This window comes from Gossypium hirsutum, chromosome D11 (assembly GCF_007990345.1).
Source record: "Gossypium hirsutum isolate 1008001.06 chromosome D11, Gossypium_hirsutum_v2.1, whole genome shotgun sequence".
NCBI lineage: Eukaryota > Viridiplantae > Streptophyta > Magnoliopsida > Malvales > Malvaceae > Gossypium > Gossypium hirsutum.
Window position 1 is genome coordinate 762,052 of NC_053447.1, and position 21,082 is coordinate 783,133.

The window sequence follows — 21,082 nt, forward strand, 5'->3', positions numbered from 1 at the left end:
TGTGCCAGATAGAGTTTGGTTTGGTAAAGACGTGTCATATGATCACCTACGTGTGTTCGGTTGTAAAGCATTTGTTCATGTTCCAAAGGATGAAAGATCCAAGTTGGATGCCAAGGCTCGACAATGCATTTTTATTGGTTATGGTCTAGACGGTGAGTTTGGTTATAGACTCTATGATCCAGTTCAGAAGAAACTCGTGAGAAGCAGAGATGTTGTCTTCATTGAGGATCAGACCATTGATGACATTGATAAGACGGAGAAAGTGGATTCACAAGGTAGTGGTGACTTGATCGATGTGAATCCGGTTCCCCTAGACTCTTCACCAGATCGTATCCAGGATGATGTGCATGGTGATGTTAGTGGTGACCATCAGACTATAGGTGACTTTGATACTCCCATGGATGATGTTGTGAATGATCAACAACAAGCACCTATAGCTCCACCAGCAGTTCCACTTCGAAGGTCTTCCAGAGATCGACGATCTTCTGTCAGGTATTCTCCTGATGAATATGTTCTTTTGACTGACGGGGGAGAACCTGAATGTTATGAAGAGGCTATGGAGAGTGAATGCAAAGATCAGTGGGTTGAAGCGATGAAAGACGAACTTCAATCCTTGCATGAGAACCATACTTTTGAATTGGTGAAACTGCCTAAGGGCAAAAGAGCTTTGAATAATCGGTGGGTTTACAGGTTGAAGCAAGAAGAGAAGTCTTCATCTCTACGATACAAAGCTAGATTGGTCGTCAAGGGTTATACTCAGAAAAAGGGGGTTGATTTTGAAGAAATATTTTCTCCGGTTGTGAAGATGTCCTCTATCAGAACTATACTGAGTTTGGCAGCTTGTTATGACCTAGAGGTTGAACAAATGGATGTGAAAACTGCTTTTCTTCATGGTGACTTGGAAGAAAAGCTTTACATGGAGCAGCCAGAGGGTTTTGTTGTACAAGGGAAAGAGGACTATGTGTGCAGATTGAAGAAGAGCTTGTATGGTTTGAAGCAAGCTCCAAGGCAATGGTACAAGAAGTTTGAGTCTGTTATGGGGGAGCAAGGCTACAAGAAGACTACTTCTGATCATTGTGTGTTTGTTAAGAGATTCTCTGGTGATGATTTTATTATTCTTTTGCTCTATGTTGATGATATGCTTATTGTTGGTCAGAATGCTTCTAGAATTGAGAAGTTGAAACAAGAGTTGAGTAAATCCTTTGCAATGAAGGATTTGGGGCCAGCAAAGCAAATTCTTGGCATAAGACTGACACGTGATAGAAAGGCCAAGAAATTATGGTTATCACAAGAGAGGTACATTGAGAAAGTACTTCAAAGGTTTAGTATGGACAAAGCTAAAGCGGTGAATACTCCCTTTGCTATGCACTTTAGATTGAGTGTTAAGCATAGTCCTTCCACAGAAAAGGAGAAGGAAGAGATGCAGAAAATTCCTTACTCTTCAGCCGTGGGTAGTTTGATGTACGCAATGGTTTGCACGAGACCAGACTTGGCTTATGCCGTTGGTACAGTTAGTCAGTTTCTTTCTAATCCAGGCAGAGAGCATTGGAATGCAGTGAAGTGGATTATGAGATATCTTCGTGGCACTTCCAACATGAAACTTTGTTTCGGCAATGAGAAACCTGTTCTTGTTGGGTATACAGATTCAGACATGGCCGGAGACATTGACTCGAGGAGATCTACTTCAGGTTACTTAATCACTTATGCAGGGGGAGCTGTGGCATGGCAATCGAGACTGCAAAAGTGTGTTGCATTGTCCACCACCGAATCAGAGTTCATTGCAGCAACCGAAGCGTGTAAGGAGATGCTTTGGATGATGAAGTTTGTGTATGAGCTTGGTTTTACTCAGGAGAAGTATGTGCTGTACTGTGATAGCCAGAGTGCTATTCATCTTAGTAAGAACTCAACTTTTCATGCTAGATCTAAGCATATTGATGTGAGGTACCATTGGATACGAGATGTTCTTGAAGCTAAGCTGTTAGAGCTTGAGAAGATACACACTTTTGATAATGGTACTGATATGTTGACGAAGGCCTTACCAAGAGGAAAGTTTGAAGCATGTTGTTTGACCTCCGGCATGGAGGCATTCCCCACATAGTTGGAGGGGGAGATTTGTTGGGTATGGGTCCCACTATGTGGGAAAAACCCATATTTTCTGCCACAATGTTTTGCCTTCTTTTTGGTTTTGTCAAAAGCCAATTTTTGACCTTTTAACGTGGGAGTGGGCAGCATTCTTAATTGAGAGCAAAATTCTCAATTACATCCAGAGAGAAAGAGAGTGAAATTGAAGCTCGTTGGAGAAAAAGAGAGAATAGAAAAATCAGTTTTTCAAGCTTGGTGCAGCAGTGATCAACTCTTCGATCGAAGGTCCATCCGTGGTTCGATTGAGCTGATTTTTGGACAGCAGCTAGGCGATAAGGTGTTCTTGACTTTGTACGGTCGGATTTTTCATCCGAGTCTTTTAGCGTCGGAAATACCCATTTTTCAGCAGCTGCGTTTTTTGGTGATGTTCTCTCATTTTTCTCTCTTTTGCTAAAGATTACATATTGTTAGCCTTGTCGGAGTTGAATGCTTGTTGTAGGCTTGATATTGTGATCTTGTAGCCGAACATTTGATGATAGTGGAGCTCTTTATCGGACTCTAAAGTCCCGTGGTTTTTACCTTTAATTTAGAGGGGTTTTCCACGTAAAATACCGGTGTCTTTATTTATTTTTGTTGTGGTTGCATTAGTTGATTTGTGGTTGATTAAGGTTGCTAGAGAACATATCTTGTGCTATTGTGCTTGCCATAATTTTTGACAGGAGTTATAAGGAGAGAAAGAACACCGGTTGTGCTTTCGCTTTGTTTCGGTTGTTCGGTTTCTTCCCAACACAGGGTTGGGGTTGACCTTATAAAAACCGAGTTCCAGTGATGGCGTCAGCTCATTAGGGTGGTGCTTGAGCGAAGGGTCATCGCTACCATCATCTTTGCGACCTTTGGGGTTCATGATTGTTGGGATGATAGCCTTGAGCCATGTGGTGCCCGTCTTTACAGAAGAAGTCAAAAGCACATCGTCGTCTTTTGCTTGGAAGTTGGACTTTGCATCCATGGCACCAGGAAGGTGATCGCCCACATACCAGAACCCTTCCCAGTTGTAAAGATCCAAACGAAACCATGTTACTTTAGGGAGTTGACCCATTAAAGTATAAAATGTACTGAAGTCACCACACTCCATTACTGACCAGCTGATGAAAAAAAAAACCAAATTGAACAAGTAAAAAAGAAAGAAAACCAGAGAGAGAAATGATTTGATCTGATTTCTATATCGAAAAAACCCAGTATTTATAGCTGAGCTTGAGAACCCACTCGGGGCCCTTTGGATTACACGAACCGACGTATCAGCATGTTTTGCATGAGTTTATCTTTGGGGACTCTCTTTTTAATTATTATAATAATAGCTAGCGAGTTGTAAGAGCAGTAAAATGAGCGATGATTTTGATGAATAATTCAATATGGGTTGATATCTTCAAATTATAACACATATACCATTAATCTAGTCCAGTGTGAGGCTCCACGTCTAAAATATTTTAGTACGTATTGGAAGAACGAATTTCCTTGAAAATATCCATTAACGACTGAAGTTTACAACCTTTTCTTCCAATAATAGGTAAATTGTTAAAAATATATTATTGGAAACAGGAAAGAATAAATTGTACTGAAATGATTATTGTGTCGTAGAAGTAATTTCGTTTTAATCCGTCTTGCCTATTTTTCCGAATAAAAAAGATGGAATCCAACTAGTATTGTTATTCTTGAAAAGAATTTGGGAAAATTCTTCCCAGTTGTAAAGATCAGAACGAAACCATGTCACTTTAGAGAGTTCACCCATCAAACTATAATATGTACTGAAGTCACCGCACACCATTACTGACCAGCTGATGAAAACACCAAGTAAAAAAAAGGAAAAAACATTAGATTGAGTGAAATCTGGTCTGATTTCTATATAGAAAAAACCCAGGTTTTGTAGCTCAGCTTATCAACCCACTCTGGACCCTATGCTATCAGCATTTTGTGCATGAGGTTTTTTATGGGGGGAGAATTTAAAATATATTATATTCAACTTTGATTAGTATTTTATTTGCACTAATAATTTTTAAATGTTTAATGACTGGACGTACTCCACAAGGGTTAAAAAATTTATTTAAAAATTCAAAATTAAATTATAATTTTTACATTAGTAAAAATATAATTTTACTATTTTAATAATTTATATATTTATTTTTTTAAATGATTAAATTAAATTTTTATATTTTGAAGGAGGACAAAGTATAATTTTATTTTTATTAAATTAAAATTTTAAAAATTGTATTGTTATACTAGTTTTGGTATCTGTAGTACGCGCCAGCTCCACTTCCCTGTTCCAAATCAGCATTTTATTCGTATCTGTACTATGTTTGGGTTTGGTCTTATAAATAATAAGATCATTCCTGCTGTAATAACATTTGGTGTACTGTCAGATTAATTCGAATATTTTTTTTAGTTTAGTTTTACTTAAATTTCGTGCACTAAATTCAATTTTCGACTTTGTACATTCTTGACTTTATCATGAATTTTAAAATTTCGTTTAAAACGAAACTCGAAATGTAAAACTTTCGAAAACTTGAATATTGAGGTTGAGATAAGTGGATTTATGTTTGTGTTTATATAATAGAGGTAAATTACACCAACAGATAGTCTAAGAAGAAGAGACTAAAAAAAAAAGTCTTCCTTGTCTTTTGTTGGTTGTTAAAGATCAAACCTTGCTTCAAAGATGTAACTTTCCAGTTCCGTTAAAGAATGAATGCAGGGTATTTTCTCGAATTCCTGAAAGAACTGGTACTGGCGCGTTAACAAATCTTCACGAAACTGGAACTGGGGAAAATGGTGATTATGCTAGAAATGATTTGGACATTAGTCATTTGATTAGCATTCTAAAGTTTTGTGGTGGTGAAGGATGTTTAGAATTTGGAAGGACTTACCATGGTTTGATTGCAAAGACTGGACTTAATGGGGATGAGTTTGTAAATACCAGCCTTATTGATTTCTGGTTATGCTAATTGTGGATTATTTGAAGAAGCTTTTAGCTTGTTCATGAATTATGAAAGCTGGGGTAACAAGCCTAATTCTTATACATACTCAAGTATGCTAGCAATTTGTGGAATCCTTTCGACTCTCGAAGAAGGAAAACAACTTCATGCCCAAGTTGTGAAGATGCAGTATTTATCAGAAACAGCTGTGAGTAATGCACTTTTGACAACGTATTGCAAGTGTGAGGCGATGGCGGATGCTGAGTCACTGTTTGAACGGCTTCCCTAAAGGAATATTGTTTACTCGTAGAACATTCTTCTTCTTCTCTTCTCTGTTATTAAGGGTTTTTTTTCAATTTCTTTTTAAATTGAGTGAGTTTCCATAATGGATATCCAATGTGACAAGTTAATTAGTCACATCAGTTAATTAATTTGTCACATCAACAGTCCCGTTAAGACACTAATAAAAACTTGTCACATCAGTTAATTAATCACATTAGTTAATTAGTGACTGTTTTGTTATTTTTTAAAAATTAAATGCTTTGTTAACTACCTCAAAATTAAATGACCGTTAATATAATTTACCTATTATTTATTATTAATATGGTATAATATAATATTAAAAAGGGAGATAATGATGGTGGTTGGTTGGGACACCGAAAAGGCCAAAAATTAAATTCAAGTTGAAAACTCACACGACAAACAGTATGGGAATCCAAAGCTACAACGAAAGAAAGCATGGTGATAGTTAGATGTAGGCACCAACTCAGAAATTCTTTTAGGAGTAATTTTTATTATAATAAAAGTATAATTTTATCATTTTAATAATTTAAAATTCTATAATTTTTAGAGGAGTCAAAATACGATTTTATCTTTATTAATTTGAAATTTTAAAAAACTTAAAAAAATTTATTTTTTATTTATTTTAGCCATAACTACGCCCTGGTTAGATGCCTCACGTACGTAGATATGGGTTTAATTTCCCACGCATGGTTAAATGTACATGTTATAATTATGAACATGTTTGTATGTGCGTTATCCATGTGTATTTGTGTTTATGCATTAGTGAATATATGTGTAGGATTACATCCATTTTTATTAAAAATGAATTGCTCTTCTTAAAACGAGTATTTTCAAAATTATCGAAGATATTTTTATTTTTATATAAAATATAATTTATTTTAAATAAATAAATTTTCGTTTCATCGGATTATAATTAAATATTGAATTCAACTCATATTTTTAAAAATTAGATAATACAGATTTCAACAAGGATATCAAATCTTTTCCACACATAATTAGTCTCCCGAAATCAAATTTTCTTTTGACTTTAACACAAACTTAAAAGTTACTTTTAAAAGAATTTTAAACTTTTTTAAAAAAAATATTGTATAAATGAATGATTACAGCCAATCCAAGTTTTTCGTACTCAAATTTACATTCTTTTAATTATTATAATAATTTTATAGATATAAGTGCTAATGTTGTATTGAAAGTACTACAAAATATTTTAACAGGTATTTATTATATATATAATATCTATGTTACAGATATTTTTTTGAAAGAAATAAATATTAATTTAAAATTATCTATGATTTTGATAAATGAACGGTGGATAAGCCCTAATGTGTTAGTTGAGGCATTTGGACCTCCAATTATGTGTAGTATTTGGTAATACTAATGTTTAATTTTTAAATAATGTATTTTTAATTATTGTAATTAATTTTTTAATTTATTATTCGAATGGTTAAATAGGATTATGTAATGAAAAAAAATTCAAATACCATATTAAAAATAATAATACTTTAAAGATCAATAAATATTTTAATAATATTAAAAAATAAACATTCAAAACATAATTAACTAGCTCTGCCTTGTCTTAAATGCTTAGGTGCTTCATACTTAAACCTAAACAAGGTTTGAGTGGCGGTAAGAATGTACTCTACAATATTATCAAAATATATTAATTATGATAAAAAATTCCTATTATTAAAGTATTTTTACAAACAATAAAAAATGATATATTTTGAATTTTAATATGCAGGGGACACACGACCAAAACACACACCTATGTGCTAGGCTGTGTGTTGTGTCACACACGGTTGATATACATGCTCGTGTCTCTGCCCTTGTGGACAAAATAAGACCATTTCCAAGCTTTATTTCTCACCCATTTGATCATCCACCTACACAAACATTTTAACACATCCAAAAGTCAGTCCAAAACATTTAAATCATGCAAAACTCAAGTCTCATACATACCATATCACTTCATAATCCATGTTTGTGAATTTATCTATTTGACCATGTTTGCTTAATATCAAACATGAAATTAACCCATATGTTAACATACCAAAACACATTCATCACAAGCCATTCCAATGGCTATTTACAACCAAAATATTTGTATGCCAACATTGGCTAACCAAAACCTATACATGCCATTATATCTATAATTAGTATCATATTTGTATCGAAATGTGCCGGTGGATAGTGTGAGTGATCTCTGCCAAACGTCCAATCCAACGAGCTTTAGTATTACTATAAAACAGATGAAATAAAACAGAGTAAGCATATTATGCTTAGTAAGTCCGTATAACAAACAATTAACTTACCATTCATTTGTACATTAAGAAAAAATTCACATACATTCCAAATAAATTGGTCATAGCCTAAGCACACAATCTCATCAAATATGTTAGTTATTCATTTCATGTAAATATCAATAACAAAGATGAGCTCATCAAATACCAAGTTCGATACATTTAATGTATTTTTCAAATATTGATTTCATTTTGATTCACCCGTTGAATCATTTGTAATATTGATGGAAACGAGGGTAGTACACATAAAGTGTACAAATTAAAAATTCGTCAACTCATATTCGGGAGTACTCATTAGAGCACTTAAATAAAAAGCACACTTTCAAGCCATATAACAGATTGCTCATGTGAGCATGTAATGGGAAACTTATCTGGGCTTAAAAACGGGAAGCTCACAAAGAGCCTTTAACGGGTAGCTCTGAAGGGCACTTAACGGGAAGCTCCGAAGAGCACTTAATCAGAAAGCATCCGATAGCCATATAACGGGAAGTTCAAGCGAGCACTAACGGGAAGCTCCGAAGAGCACTTTAAAAGGAGGTTCACAAAGAACTTTTAAATAGACCGCCTGTAAGAGCGTGAGTGTGTTTACAACATATGCAGAACACAACCAGTCGAGATGCTCTAAAGAGTATTTAACGGGAAGCTCGCAAGAAACACTATAATAGGAAGCTTGAGAGGGCTTATAACGGGACGCTCTTTCGAGCTATAGTACGCCCGCAACATATGCAAAAACATTACCAGTTTGGGAAACAGAACCCTGTATCCAATCGAGTTTCATTCATTTTATCGAGACTTATTCATTATCAAGAATTGTCGGATATGAGGTAAATTATATACACATACATGTCATTTATACAATTTACATATTCAACATTCAATTTAAACATATAAATATACACAATTTAGTAACACAAACTTACCTCGACAATTGTTTGTGAGTTGAAATCTTCTAATCCGATATTTTTTCTTTACCACGATCTAACTCCATTTTTGATCTATCCAGATCTATATGAGTAAATTTAACTCAATTTAATACAATTCATATTCAATTCATCTCAATTCACACCTTGGGAAAAATGACTGTGATAGCCCGAAATAGGGCCTAATCGGAACAGTGGTTTTGTAACCACAAATCTGAAGTGAAATAGTTTAATTTTATAAATTTTTATTAATTACCGATTGATTGAAATATTGTGTGAATATATGGATAGGAAATTTTAATGATTTAGTGCCTAATTGAATTTTTAGTACTAAATTGAGAAAAATATAAAGTGTGTCTAATTAGTGATTAAAGGACTTAATTGAATTATTGCATGAAATTGGAAGTGTTTATGTGGCAAGTAGACCATAAATTAGTGCTATGGACACATAAGGGTAATTCTAGAAAACTATCTAAGTAAGTGGGTCAAGGGCATTTTTGTCAAAATTGAATAAAAGACAAAATAAGATGAAAACAAGTGTTCATCTTCTTCAAATTAGACCCTTGCTGCCAAAAATTTCATGTCACCATAGCTAGGGCTCTTGATTTTTCTAAGCTCAATTGTAAGTGATTTCCTTCCCCGTTTTAATTATTTTCGTATTTTTATGCTTATTGAAGCTTGAATTTCTTGTTTCTACCATTTATTTTAAATAAAATTAAAGTTTAAAAAAATTTACCCATTCATGATATAGTTGTAACTTGATGAGTGATGATAGATAATGAATGATTGAAGTGCTAATTACGAGTTTTACTAGATGAATTTCGATAAAAATGTTAGAAAAGGACTAAATTGTGAAAGATAGTAAAATGTGCATAAAGTTGTGATTTTGTGAAATTGAGGGCTGTTATGAGCATGAAATATGATTTAGTAAGGTTTAAAATTTAAGAAATTTAGTGAATTTTATTTTTAAGAGCTTTGGGACAAAAGTGTAATTTTTAAAAAGTTAAGGGAAAAATGTAAGTTTGTCAAAATATTGTGTATGAATCGTATTTAAATGGAATGTTGATAAAATATATTAAATTGTGTTAATATAGATCAAGAAAGAAGGAATAGTGAAAGTGATCAGGGAAAAGAGAAGGTTATCGACTAATTTACGAAAATAGTCGTTTTGCATCTGAGGTAAGTTACGTGTAAATAATAGCAATATATTTTTATAAATTGTGAATTATATTTGATATGATAATTAATATTGAATGTGGAAGAAAAATTGTTCATGGATTATTCAAGTGATAAAGTGTTTAAAATAAAGTGTTAAGTGTAAATTACCGGTTGAACTTAGGACTAGAAGTGGATACAAGTGACATGTCACTAGAGACCAGTGTTACAGTGTTACAGTGAGTCCCGGGTGCTGAGTAATCTAGCATGTGTTACAGATACCTGACAGCTTGTATGAACAGGCCTGTGGACATTTCTAGTGTTATTGATCAGTGGTAGCTTCGACTACATTTCAGTGGTAGCTTCTGCTACATATCAGTGTGGCACTTATGTGCTAATTCTCTACGTATCCGTGTATATTCCGAGTGTTCAATGGGATTAATAATGAGTTAAAGTGAATATAAAATGAGGTGTGTATGCAAGTACATTTGAAAGAATGAGCATATGTGATAAAGGTTAAGTGTTTAAATGTATATGCAAGTGAATTTGGTAAGATTGTGCATATATAACTGATTGAAATTGCTAAGAAATGTATTGATTAGTTATATGTTAAAAAAATGTTAATATATTAAATGAGTGTTTATTGTTTACATGTAACTTACTAAGCTATTAGTAGCTTACTCCTTTCTTCTTTTCCTTTGTTTTATAATGTTTTGAGCTTACTCGAATTGGGGTCGTCGAAGCTTCGTATCACACTATCAACAGACACCTCGGTATTATGTGATTTCAAAACGTTTAAAGCTATGGCATGTATAGAGACTTATTCATTTTGAGTATGTTCATATGATATGGCTAAAGATTAGCTATTGAAATGGTTAGTAAAGAACATATTTTGGTGTTATATATGTTTCAATGGTAGCTAAACAAAGAAGCAATTTTTAGACAGCAGCAGTGATGTGATTTTAAAAAATCACCAAAAATAGTATAAATAGAATTAGAGAGTTAATGATATATAGAATTAAAGCTGATCAAGTCTATTTTTACATGAAAGAAACGTGTAGGCAAAGGAAATGTATACTTTGAGATATTTGAATTTTAGTGAGACAGGGTCAGAATGGTTTTTGAAATCATCTGTTCTGACTTTAGAAATTCATTAAAAATTATACAGAAATAATTATGGATCATAATTTATATGTCTAGATTCCTTAGTAAGTCTATTTTCAAAATAATCAAACAATAATATTATATGAATTCTGTAAAATGAGATAATTGATTTTTAGTGACAAGAGGTCAGAACCGTCGAACAGTGAAACAGGGGAGAATTTAACGAATAAACTGTACTCATTGGCGAAACCAAAAATTCTTGAAACTTTATGGTAAAAAGGTATATGTGTCTAGTTTCAGAAAAAAAATTACGAATCTAAATTTTGAGTTTCCTAACTCGAGTTATAATTAAATTAGTGACAGTCGCACAGGTGGACAGTTTTGTTGGGAATAGTGAAATTAATTTTAAAAGCAAATTTTTGTATTCCGAACTAGTAAGTTAAGTCAAATAACGCCTCGTGCTCGAATCCGGAAACGGTCTCGGGTAAGGGGTTGTTACAATGACCATTTTGCCGCTATACTTTTACTTATTTACGATTTCTTCCCTAGGCTTGGAAGATGAAATTCATGCAATTTAATCATTATTCCAATCCTAGATATGTTCATATATATCAATGAAAACTCAAGAATTCCATGAAATTTTAGAATTTCACATAAATTCAATAACTTTTCAAAATAATCCCTAAAACATGATTTCATCCAAAATTCCTTAATAAATACCTTTAAATATTCATTAAAATCTCAATTAAATCATCTAATAACTAAAATCATATGAATTCATCAATGGTAACTTTCAAAACTTTCAACAAAATCACAAACAAGTGAAATAGTAAGTTGGACCTAATTGTAAAAGTCTAAAAACATAAAAATCTCAAGAAAAAATAAGAATTAAACTTACATGAAGCTAAAATATGAATGACCAGCTTAAACCCTCTTCAATGGCTGTTTTTGACAGAAAAATGATGAAGAAAATGTCTAGAAACTATTAGAATCACATTTGGCCATATAAACTTTGTTTTAATTCCAATTTTGCCCTTAATCACATAAAACATTTGATTTTTGTAGGCTATGCCGACTCAGCCATTTAAAATGGGTCCATTTGCCCTTTTAGTCCTGCCTTATTTAATTGTTAAGCTATTTAATCACGTTAGCAAGTTTTGCACCTTTTTTAATTTAATTCTTTTTAATTAATTGACTACTGAAACGTTAAAATTTTTTAACGAAATTTTAATACTACGTTAATGATACTCCGTAAATATTTATAAAAATATTTACAGCTCGGTTTATAAAATTGAGGTCTCGATACCTCATTTTCTAAATCAATTAATCTAATAAATCCTTATAAACATAAATTTACTAATAAAAAAACCTTTTAAGAACCACATTTGGCTCGTAAATATTAAATAATAAAATTTATGAGCTTACTTGCTGGATTTGGTGGTCTCGAACCACTGTTTCTGACATTACTAAAAATCGGGCTATTACAAGTGTCTCAAAAAAAAATTTTGGGACCCGAAAAAGGTGTTAGTGCCGGCTATCTATTGGCCAAAACCCAAAATTTTTTTTAGAACTCAAAATTATTTTTTAAAAGTCTGACACAATCATCAGGCAATCATGGGGCTGAGATACAAGGAGGTGCCGACCATTGGATTCTCATAACCCAAATTTATTATTTATTTCAAGTAATTTAAATAAATATTTTTGAACCAAAGTCATTTTTATAAATATTAATTTTTTTAGGTTAAATAGAGTAAAGTAACCTTAAAAATGATCAAACCCTCAAAGTAAGCAAAACATGGGACCAAAATTTTACCATAACTTATCATGAGTTTAGAAAAGACATGCACGTGTCATGTTTGATGTGGGTATTAATAATTTATATGCCGACATGTAGCAGGATGTACTTTGCTGCTCTCTATTTTTTTTTTCGGAAAGGATTAATTAAATAATCATATTTTTAATAATTTAATGCTACATTATTATCTTTATTTTGAATAAAAAATTAGATTTAAATAAAAATTTAAAAATTGAAGATAAAGTTAATATGACATTAAACTATAAGAAAAAGATAATATTCTTATTTCATACAATTATTTTTTTTGTTTTTTAATATTCTCTTGGAAATTTAAGAAATTCCTAATTGTTTATATAAAATTTTAATAAATAAATAAGTATTAAATAGGTACATGTTTTGAGTTATATCGGACTTAAACAAAAATAATATTTTAATAATAGCTTAAGCTTAATTACAACCTCACACATGAACTTCTAATTGCATGTCCTTAAGATGTAAAGCCTCGTTTAGACTATTAATTTCTATTTTAAAATTTTAATTCTATTTCATATTTAATAATCATTTATATATATATATATAGTACCATTATTTGTTGTAAGTGAAGACGAGTAATCAGCAAAAAACCGACATTGAATTAAGATCTGTTTTTCCCCATCGAGCTTTGTCCCATCCACTGATGTCCAGTTTCTGGGTGAGCGTCGAGGATATATATATATATATACATACATACATCCAAGTGACACAACCAGTAGCAATGGCGATAGCGTACAAGCAAGCATTATTCCTATAGGGAATACCATTTTCATTCCATATCCAAAGACCTGCCTGTTAGGAACAGCGGTTTTCCGGCAACCCGAGGAACAATTCTGTCTCCACCTCCGCGTTCTGCTGGCTGCATGTTGTACCATTGTTCTGTTCGGTTGTTAACTATGTGTTAGATACAAGTATTTAGCCGATACAAAGACATTCCATATATTCATAGCATCATGTGTTTGATACGAATATAAAAAAGTAGATCACCTTAGCAGATAACTTGGCATTCTCCTCTTGCATATATCTTTCCTAGATTAGGATTAACATAAGAAAAATTATTACTGGTAAAAGTATCATGTAAGTTCTTGTATTAGTAGTTGAATTATATTTTGTCGACTCTATTAAAAAATAGATAAATTAATCTCTGTACCTTAGATTAAAAAGTAAATTGGTTTTTTTATTATTAAAAACTCCATCAATTTCTACTGTTAAAAATTGGTTCCTATACGTCAACATGAAATACACATGGCACGCCATGCGTCACTGTATGGTTATTCTGTTAGCCTAGCCCGTTTTTAACAGTAAAAATTGATGAACATAAAAGATCTATTTGCTCTTAGATCTAACATATAGGAATTAATTGTCCATTTTTTAATAGAAGAGACAAAATACAACCTAACTTCTAGCACTTGTTTAGCCATATCATACCTTAGCTTTTAGTTGCAGTATCTGCTCCTTGAATAAATAGCCCTGCAACATACAAAAACATGACAGATTCACTATCTTAAATTCAATTAGGTTTATGCTAGATTTCAATGGTTTATCTTAAAAGTATAAATTGTAGTTGAGCTAACCTTTCTTGCCCTAATGTTTCTTAAGCTGCGTTCAAGCTGGTTTTCAACCTCTTGAAGTTCATCTATAGAACAAGAACCAAGATTTTGACCCAACATTCTCCTGAGACAACAAAATTCTTATGTTTCAAACAGATTTCATATTTGTAATAATTGCTTAATGAAAACCCATGTAAGAAGAACACATCTAATTAAATCATTAACCTTTTAGAAACCTCAAGGAACTCAATCTTCTTAGCCATATTTTCTGCTTCAAGCCTTAGTTGCTACATGCAAAATCCCATTAATCAAATCAGATATCCCAGAGTAAGATTTCATTTTCCTCTCATTATTAAAAAAAATTGACTAATTCTTTCATTATTAAAAAAAATTAACAAAATTAGTCTTTATACGTTAGATCAAAGAACAAATTGGTCTTTCTGTTAAAAATTTTATCCATTTCTACTGTTAAAAACTGATTTCTGTACATCATCATGTACACGAGGCACTCTACGTACGTATCACTGTTTGGTTATTCCGTCAGCAACATCAGTTCTTAATGATTTACTTTTTGAACTAATGTACTGGAACTAATTTGTCCATTTTTTAATAATGAGAACAAAGTAATGAGAACAAAATGCAATCTAATACTTAATACAAATGTCTCCATCATATTTTTATCTTCTCTTAGAACATATACAAGCATGCAACACGAGTACGATACAACACAAGAACTTAAAAAAACTAAGATAAATTACTACGAGACACAAGAATAAAAATGTTTTTGCGTAACAATATGCAAATCAATTTAAAAATTAATTAAAAACTCATTAAGAAAATAAATTAATTATGCCAACAAAACAATGGAAATAATATTGTTGAGGTTTAACCTGTGTGTATCTTTCAATTTGAGGGGTGTTACTTTGGACATCTTTCTTGTACTGGCGATATCGTTCTATGGTGTTTTGCATGTTGCTGCATAAAGCATCAAATTTTATTTATAAATTAAATAAAATTAGAATATTATTTATACATGAATGGCGACATTATAGTTTAATAAAGAAAAATAACAAATGATTAAAGAGGAATTTAACATATAATCACATGTATAATATTATATTAATTTATTATTTTTACATAATATTTATAGAAAATCATTTTATTTAATTGAAGAATTTAATTGTTTAAGCACAAAAAATTTTAAATTTGAAAAAGTGCAAAAACTAAAAATAATTAAACTGAAAAATGAGGAATGTATACATAATGCAAGATTACTAGTAAAAATTACATGAACTAAAATAAATATAAAGACTAAGACCCCTTTAGATAATCGTTTAACTGCTATTTCTTTCCATCCAATCCCACCATAGGTAGCTGTTCGGAAAGTATCAGTGTGGTGAAAAATAAATTATAAATCTCATTGCACCCTCAGTTATTAACTAGTGCATTATGACTCCAGCTTCACCGATGCAAATTGTCAATATTATCTTTGTTAAAAAGAATATTTTATAAATATCATAATTATCATTTCTTCAAATATTACAAATTTTTTTTTATTTTTAACACAAATTATAATTGTAAATAATGTGTAGAATAAAATTCTTAAAATTTTAATATAAATACATAAATAATTTAACACTATCTAAAATTTTCATACTAATGTCTTTAATCATTATTTTCTATTCTCATCTCATTATTATATTCAATCACATAACCAACCATTCTTTTTAATTTTACAATTATGGTACTGTACTATTTTTAATCTCATTAAAACTAAGCTCACAACCCATCTAGAAGTAACCTAAATCTAGGACCATAAAAATAAAGAAAACAAACAATAAAGCATGCCATCAAAGTTATAATCACAATATTCTCAAAACAGTTCCAAGCAAGGCCAATAAATTTTCTAGTTTCATTTGTATTTGATACTTTTGAGTCTAATCAAATCCATATATTCATCTATGCAGCATATGAAATTTAATTACTCGGTAGAAAACCACCCATAAACCTTATATATCTGCAAATGCATTGATCTTTACAAACAACTACGACTTCCTCTTACAAACATTAAAAATACATGTTCATTGACTAGATTTAGATTTACCATTTGACATGGAGACCAAGATATTTATCTACAGTTCTAGGTTCTCATCATCTCGTTTATGGAACATGTTATAGGGTTATAGGAGGCCAAGATAATTTGTAATAACATCAACAACCTTTTAATCTAACGATAAAATAAGACTTTTGTTTTATAGGATATAACAGCTTAGTGTCAATCCTTACTTTCCCTATGCCTCCTTATACATATAGATAGATAGATTATTGTCTACTAGAGTAGCATATCTTAGCTAATGGCCAGTGGAGCCTCTTCATCAAGGAATATCAATGCCAATGTGTTAAAGTGTTGTCGTGGCACTTTGCTGTTAGAGAGATTTTTCCATATTTCTTTGTTATATTTTGCTTGACATGTGATATCTTTTGTTATATTAATGTGTTAAAGGAGGCATGGACATGCTGAAGGAGTAGTTCCAAGGTTTCAAAGAAAACCCTGACAGGAACAACTCTTGAGAAGAGATTTTGAGAACCTGAAGATAAAAGTATAATGAAGCTAATATGGTCATTGTCATTAGCACCTGGCTACTTGGAGATGAGTTTAGTGAAAAAATAGTTGTGGAAAAAGTCATTACAATTTTACAGGTATGAGTAAAAGAAATCATTACATATCTTGAAGATCCAAGAGACTTGTCTACTATATCTTATCAAACAAGACCAAACATGCTAATTAGGAAGAACATGATAATTAGAGTGCAGTTCAGGCTTAAGAGCAAAGAAAAGCCAGGGAATTCATACAATAAGGAAAACATGATGGTGGAAGCGACAAATAAAGGAGAAACAAAGAATGCAAATGATGGTGGAAAGAAGAAATATCCACCTTATGGACACTTTCAAAAGATTATTCACTTTGAAAGAGGTCTTGCAAGCAAAAGGGTCACATGCCGAGAGTTTGCAAGAACAAAGGGGCAATGGCAAAGGAACATTTAAAGCTCAGATTGCAGATGAAAATCAACAATAGGAGATGTGTCTTTAACCACCCTATCAGTTATTTCTAATTTGCTTGGTAGAGCGGAAAGAAAATTAAAAAATGAAAATAACTCGAAAGTCAGTGATGTTGAAAATTACAGTTTCAGGATCTCGTTTCCGTAAATCAAGTCTATATTGTATTGAATGCATGTTTTAGTTAAATTTAATAATCTAATAGTATAAATTGATTGTAAATAATCGTAGTTGAACCAACAACGAATTGGGCATCCTATAGCTCAGACCCGACGGTCGGGTCAGGTATGAGGTGTTACAAATAGAAAAATAAAAAAATGTAAAACATAATTTTTCTTTTCATTAGTGTGCTTAATAAGAAAAAAGAAGAAAATTTGAAAGAAACAATAATTTTCTTTCCATTTATTAATTGGTAGAAATGAAGCTTCTAAAAAATGCATAGTTTTAAACTAACTTTTCAATTTTATATGATGTATTTTTATGCATTATGAGGAAAAATGGTTCTCTCTCTTATTTTCTTTCCTAATCTCACTTTTTTTTTCTATCAAACATATTCAAAAATTATTTTCTCTTCATTTTATCACTCCCTCATTCAATCATTCTATTTTTCCACCTAGTTAAGCACATGTTGGTGAGCTATTAGAAATGACTAATATTGTTTTTAAGAGCAGAGTCTGCATGTTTATGATCCATTAGTGTGTGAGCTTAGCATTCACTACCATGATTGAAAGAAGCTTTGTTTTAAACTAGAATCTAGTTACCTCTTATACATACGCTGGTGTTGCTGGTAAAGCTATCCTATGGCACAAAAGGGTGTCCATTTTACTAATATGCAGTAATTAATTTAAGATTGCCCTACTGAAAATCTAGTCATTGAACCAAAACTATGTCAATGGATGGTTCCCAGCAACACTTGCTAGGCTTGCAACTGGCTGTTCAAAAACCTTTTGCAAAACCCTAAAAGACAATCAATTCATTAGAAGACACAGGTCAACAGAGTTTCAAGGGATGATGAGATGATCTACTTTCTTAAGCAAGGATAGGGAACTAAAAAATTCGTAAACAAAAAAGCAGAAACACATGAATATAATAAGGATTCAAGTACTTGATCATAGAACTTATATACTATTTTTGCTCTTAATTTTCTTTGCCAAAACCCCCAAAAACAAACAAACAAAAGAAAAGATTTGCCAAATAGGGTATAATTATATTTAGTCAAAGGACCAAAACAAAATCCACCGTAAGTGAACAAGATTTGAAGATTGTTCATAAAATCTTAACCGTACAAAAAATATAAAACTTAATTGGTATAGAAAGATATGATTAAGACCAAACGAGAAAAAAGGAGTCAGAAGAGACAGGCATGAAATTAATCCTATATTTCAAAGCAATTATAGCCCAAAACATCATCAGCCACTATCCTCAACTAATGCAACTTAACCCATACTTTATTGCTACAACACGAATTCATATATACTAACTCCAGCAAAATTTCTTGAAAATCTACGTTATGGGGAAATGAAAAAAATGAAGGAAAATCAATGAACAATGAACTTACTCGCAACTTGAGAACTCATAGAGTTTTCCTTTATGAGAAAATATGATGACAGCTACTTCAGCATCGCATAGAACATATAGTTCATAAGCCTTCTTCAACAACCCATTTCGTCGCTTAGAGAAGGTGACTTGCCGGCTCGTTGCATTTTCAATTCGCTTAATCTGAATTTTGCCTCTCACCATCTCCTACTTTTTTAAAAAAATGCTGCAAAACCCTAAAAGCTTAAAACAGCAAAAAAAAAACTCACCAAAAATTAAAAAGAAAAAATACTTCAAATGGTTCTTCTAGTTGGGCCCAGATATATAAAGGAAAATTATGTATAGAATTCAATGGAAATTATATTTTAAGGAAAACCCAGATAGATTTTCCAATGGAATTCACAACTTAACAACGTACTGCAGTCAATAGAACAAAAAATTTCTGGTTAAAGGAAGAAGAAGGGAATAATCAAAGCTGTAAAAACGGAAAAAAAGGAACAAAATGAAAAGTTCAAAAACAAAAACGCTTAGAATCTTTCTATTTTTTGAAGTATCAATCTCTTTATTTTGGGACCAAAAAGAAGAAGAAAATCTCTTTATTTTCTAACCACAAATTAACCCTAAGGTCCGTTTTTCTCTTTATATCTCCAAAACTTTAAGAATGGAAACAAAAATTAAAAAAAAAAAACCTCTCAAATCCCAAATAAAAAATAAATTAAATTGTGATCAAAAGAGATTCAAAAGACTGGGTCTGGGCATTATTTTGTTTTTGGTAAAACTAAGGAAGAAAAGAGGAAAGATTGAAAGGAGTATAGTAGCAAAATAAGTATAATACTAATGATTTAATTTTTAAATATATGAAAGAAACATCATCGTACAATGACGTGAGGTTTGGAGCAATGGTGTGCCGACACGCCAACATGTTGGTAGCAGACATGTCACGTGTCTTGTCTTGTATGGAGAGTTCAGCCATAACTTTTACTATGTTTTACATATTTTTTAGTGTGTGTGGGGGTTTGCTTTAATTGGACTTCCTAATGTTTTTTTTTATATATTTTTTTTGTTGAGTTAAAAGAGTATGAATTGCATTAAAGGAAAAAAAACAAAGTGGGTGTGGGAATTGTGACTTTTTCTTATTTCAAGAACGTTAAAATCTGTTTTTAGTCCTTCAACTTTTATAGAATTTGAGGTTTAGTCTTTGTATTTTAAAAATTGAAAAAGTAAACTATACTTGTAGCCGCACAACTTTGGTAAGTTTTTTTTTTGTCATTCAACTATTCAATTTATTTCTTTTTTGGTCACTAATTGTTAAATGACTTGTGGGAAAATGTCGTGACAGTTTTTAAAATAGGCATAATAGTAACTTTAACCCTCAACATTATACATTGGGTCAATTTAGTCTTGATTCTAAAAAATTTAACCCTCAACGTTTATAAATTGTGTAATTTTTTTTTCAATTTTACTTCTCTTTGTGATCTTTTCACCTAAAAAGTAAAAAAAGAAAAGAAAAGAAAAGAAATTATCAACTAAATTTGATCGAGACCATACCAAAAAGGAGACACTAGAAAATCTAATATAATAATTTCATCTTTTGTTGTTCTTTTAAAATTAGCCTTTAATGTCACAAGTAAAAGTAAAATTACAAAAAAAAATCAAATTACACAATATGTAAATGTTAAGGGTTAGATTTTTGGAACCAAGACTAAATTGATACAATTTATAAATGTTGAGAGTTAAAAGTACTATTATATTAATTTTAAAAGGTACCAAATTGTCTTTCCCTCGGTAATTTAATGGGTGGTGACCAACAAATAAAAAATTGAATAGTAGGATGACAGAAAAAAAAGTCAAAAAGTTAAATAATAGTTTATATCTTTTTATAAGTAAATTACCAAAAAAAGAATAGTAATAGTTGGATAACTACGGGTGTATTTTACCTGAAAAAGGGTCAAAAAGTTGTATGATCATTTTATATTTTTTCCATAGATTTCAATTTTAAAATTCTAGTCCAATAATTTATCAACTTAATCTATTTATTTTTCGTCAATTATATAACACATCATATGAGTGCAACTTAATCAACATACCAAATTAATAAATTTTAATAAAAAAATACTTATTTTACCAATTTGTTTTAAAAAATAATCCCTATCATTAAAGGAGATATTTTGATATGTTGAATAAAAGTATAGGAAAATGAATCAGTTGAAATAGTAGATTTTAAGGTAAAAGAACATATATTAATTACAAATATACGAAAACAAAGGAAGTTGGTGCAGTCAAA

General features: G+C 31.2%; 1 protein-coding gene across 3 annotated transcripts; it reads right to left on the reverse strand.

Moving 5' to 3' along the window:
• Nucleotides 1-13,234: 13,234 nt before the first annotated feature.
• On the reverse strand, nucleotides 13,235-19,605 carry LOC107904628 (MADS-box protein SOC1). Of its 3 annotated transcripts, XM_016831064.2 has the most exons (7): nucleotides 18,821-19,597; nucleotides 15,096-15,180; nucleotides 14,431-14,492; nucleotides 14,230-14,329; nucleotides 14,084-14,125; nucleotides 13,643-13,684; nucleotides 13,235-13,534 (listed from the first exon to the last, which is right to left on the reverse strand). In XM_016831064.2, the coding sequence occupies exons 1-7, from the start codon at nucleotides 19,000-19,002 to the stop codon at nucleotides 13,451-13,453; spliced, it is 597 nt and encodes a 198-aa protein (XP_016686553.1). In that variant the 5' UTR covers nucleotides 19,003-19,597; the 3' UTR covers nucleotides 13,235-13,450. The 3 variants fall into 3 exon arrangements, with proteins under 3 accessions (XP_016686553.1, XP_040961329.1, XP_040961330.1); XM_041105395.1 differs by lacking the exon at nucleotides 13,643-13,684 and having other exon boundaries at nucleotides 18,821-19,605; XM_041105396.1 differs by lacking the exon at nucleotides 13,235-13,534 and having other exon boundaries at nucleotides 13,643-13,679; nucleotides 18,821-19,604.
• Between the last annotated feature and the right edge of the window lie 1,477 nt (nucleotides 19,606-21,082).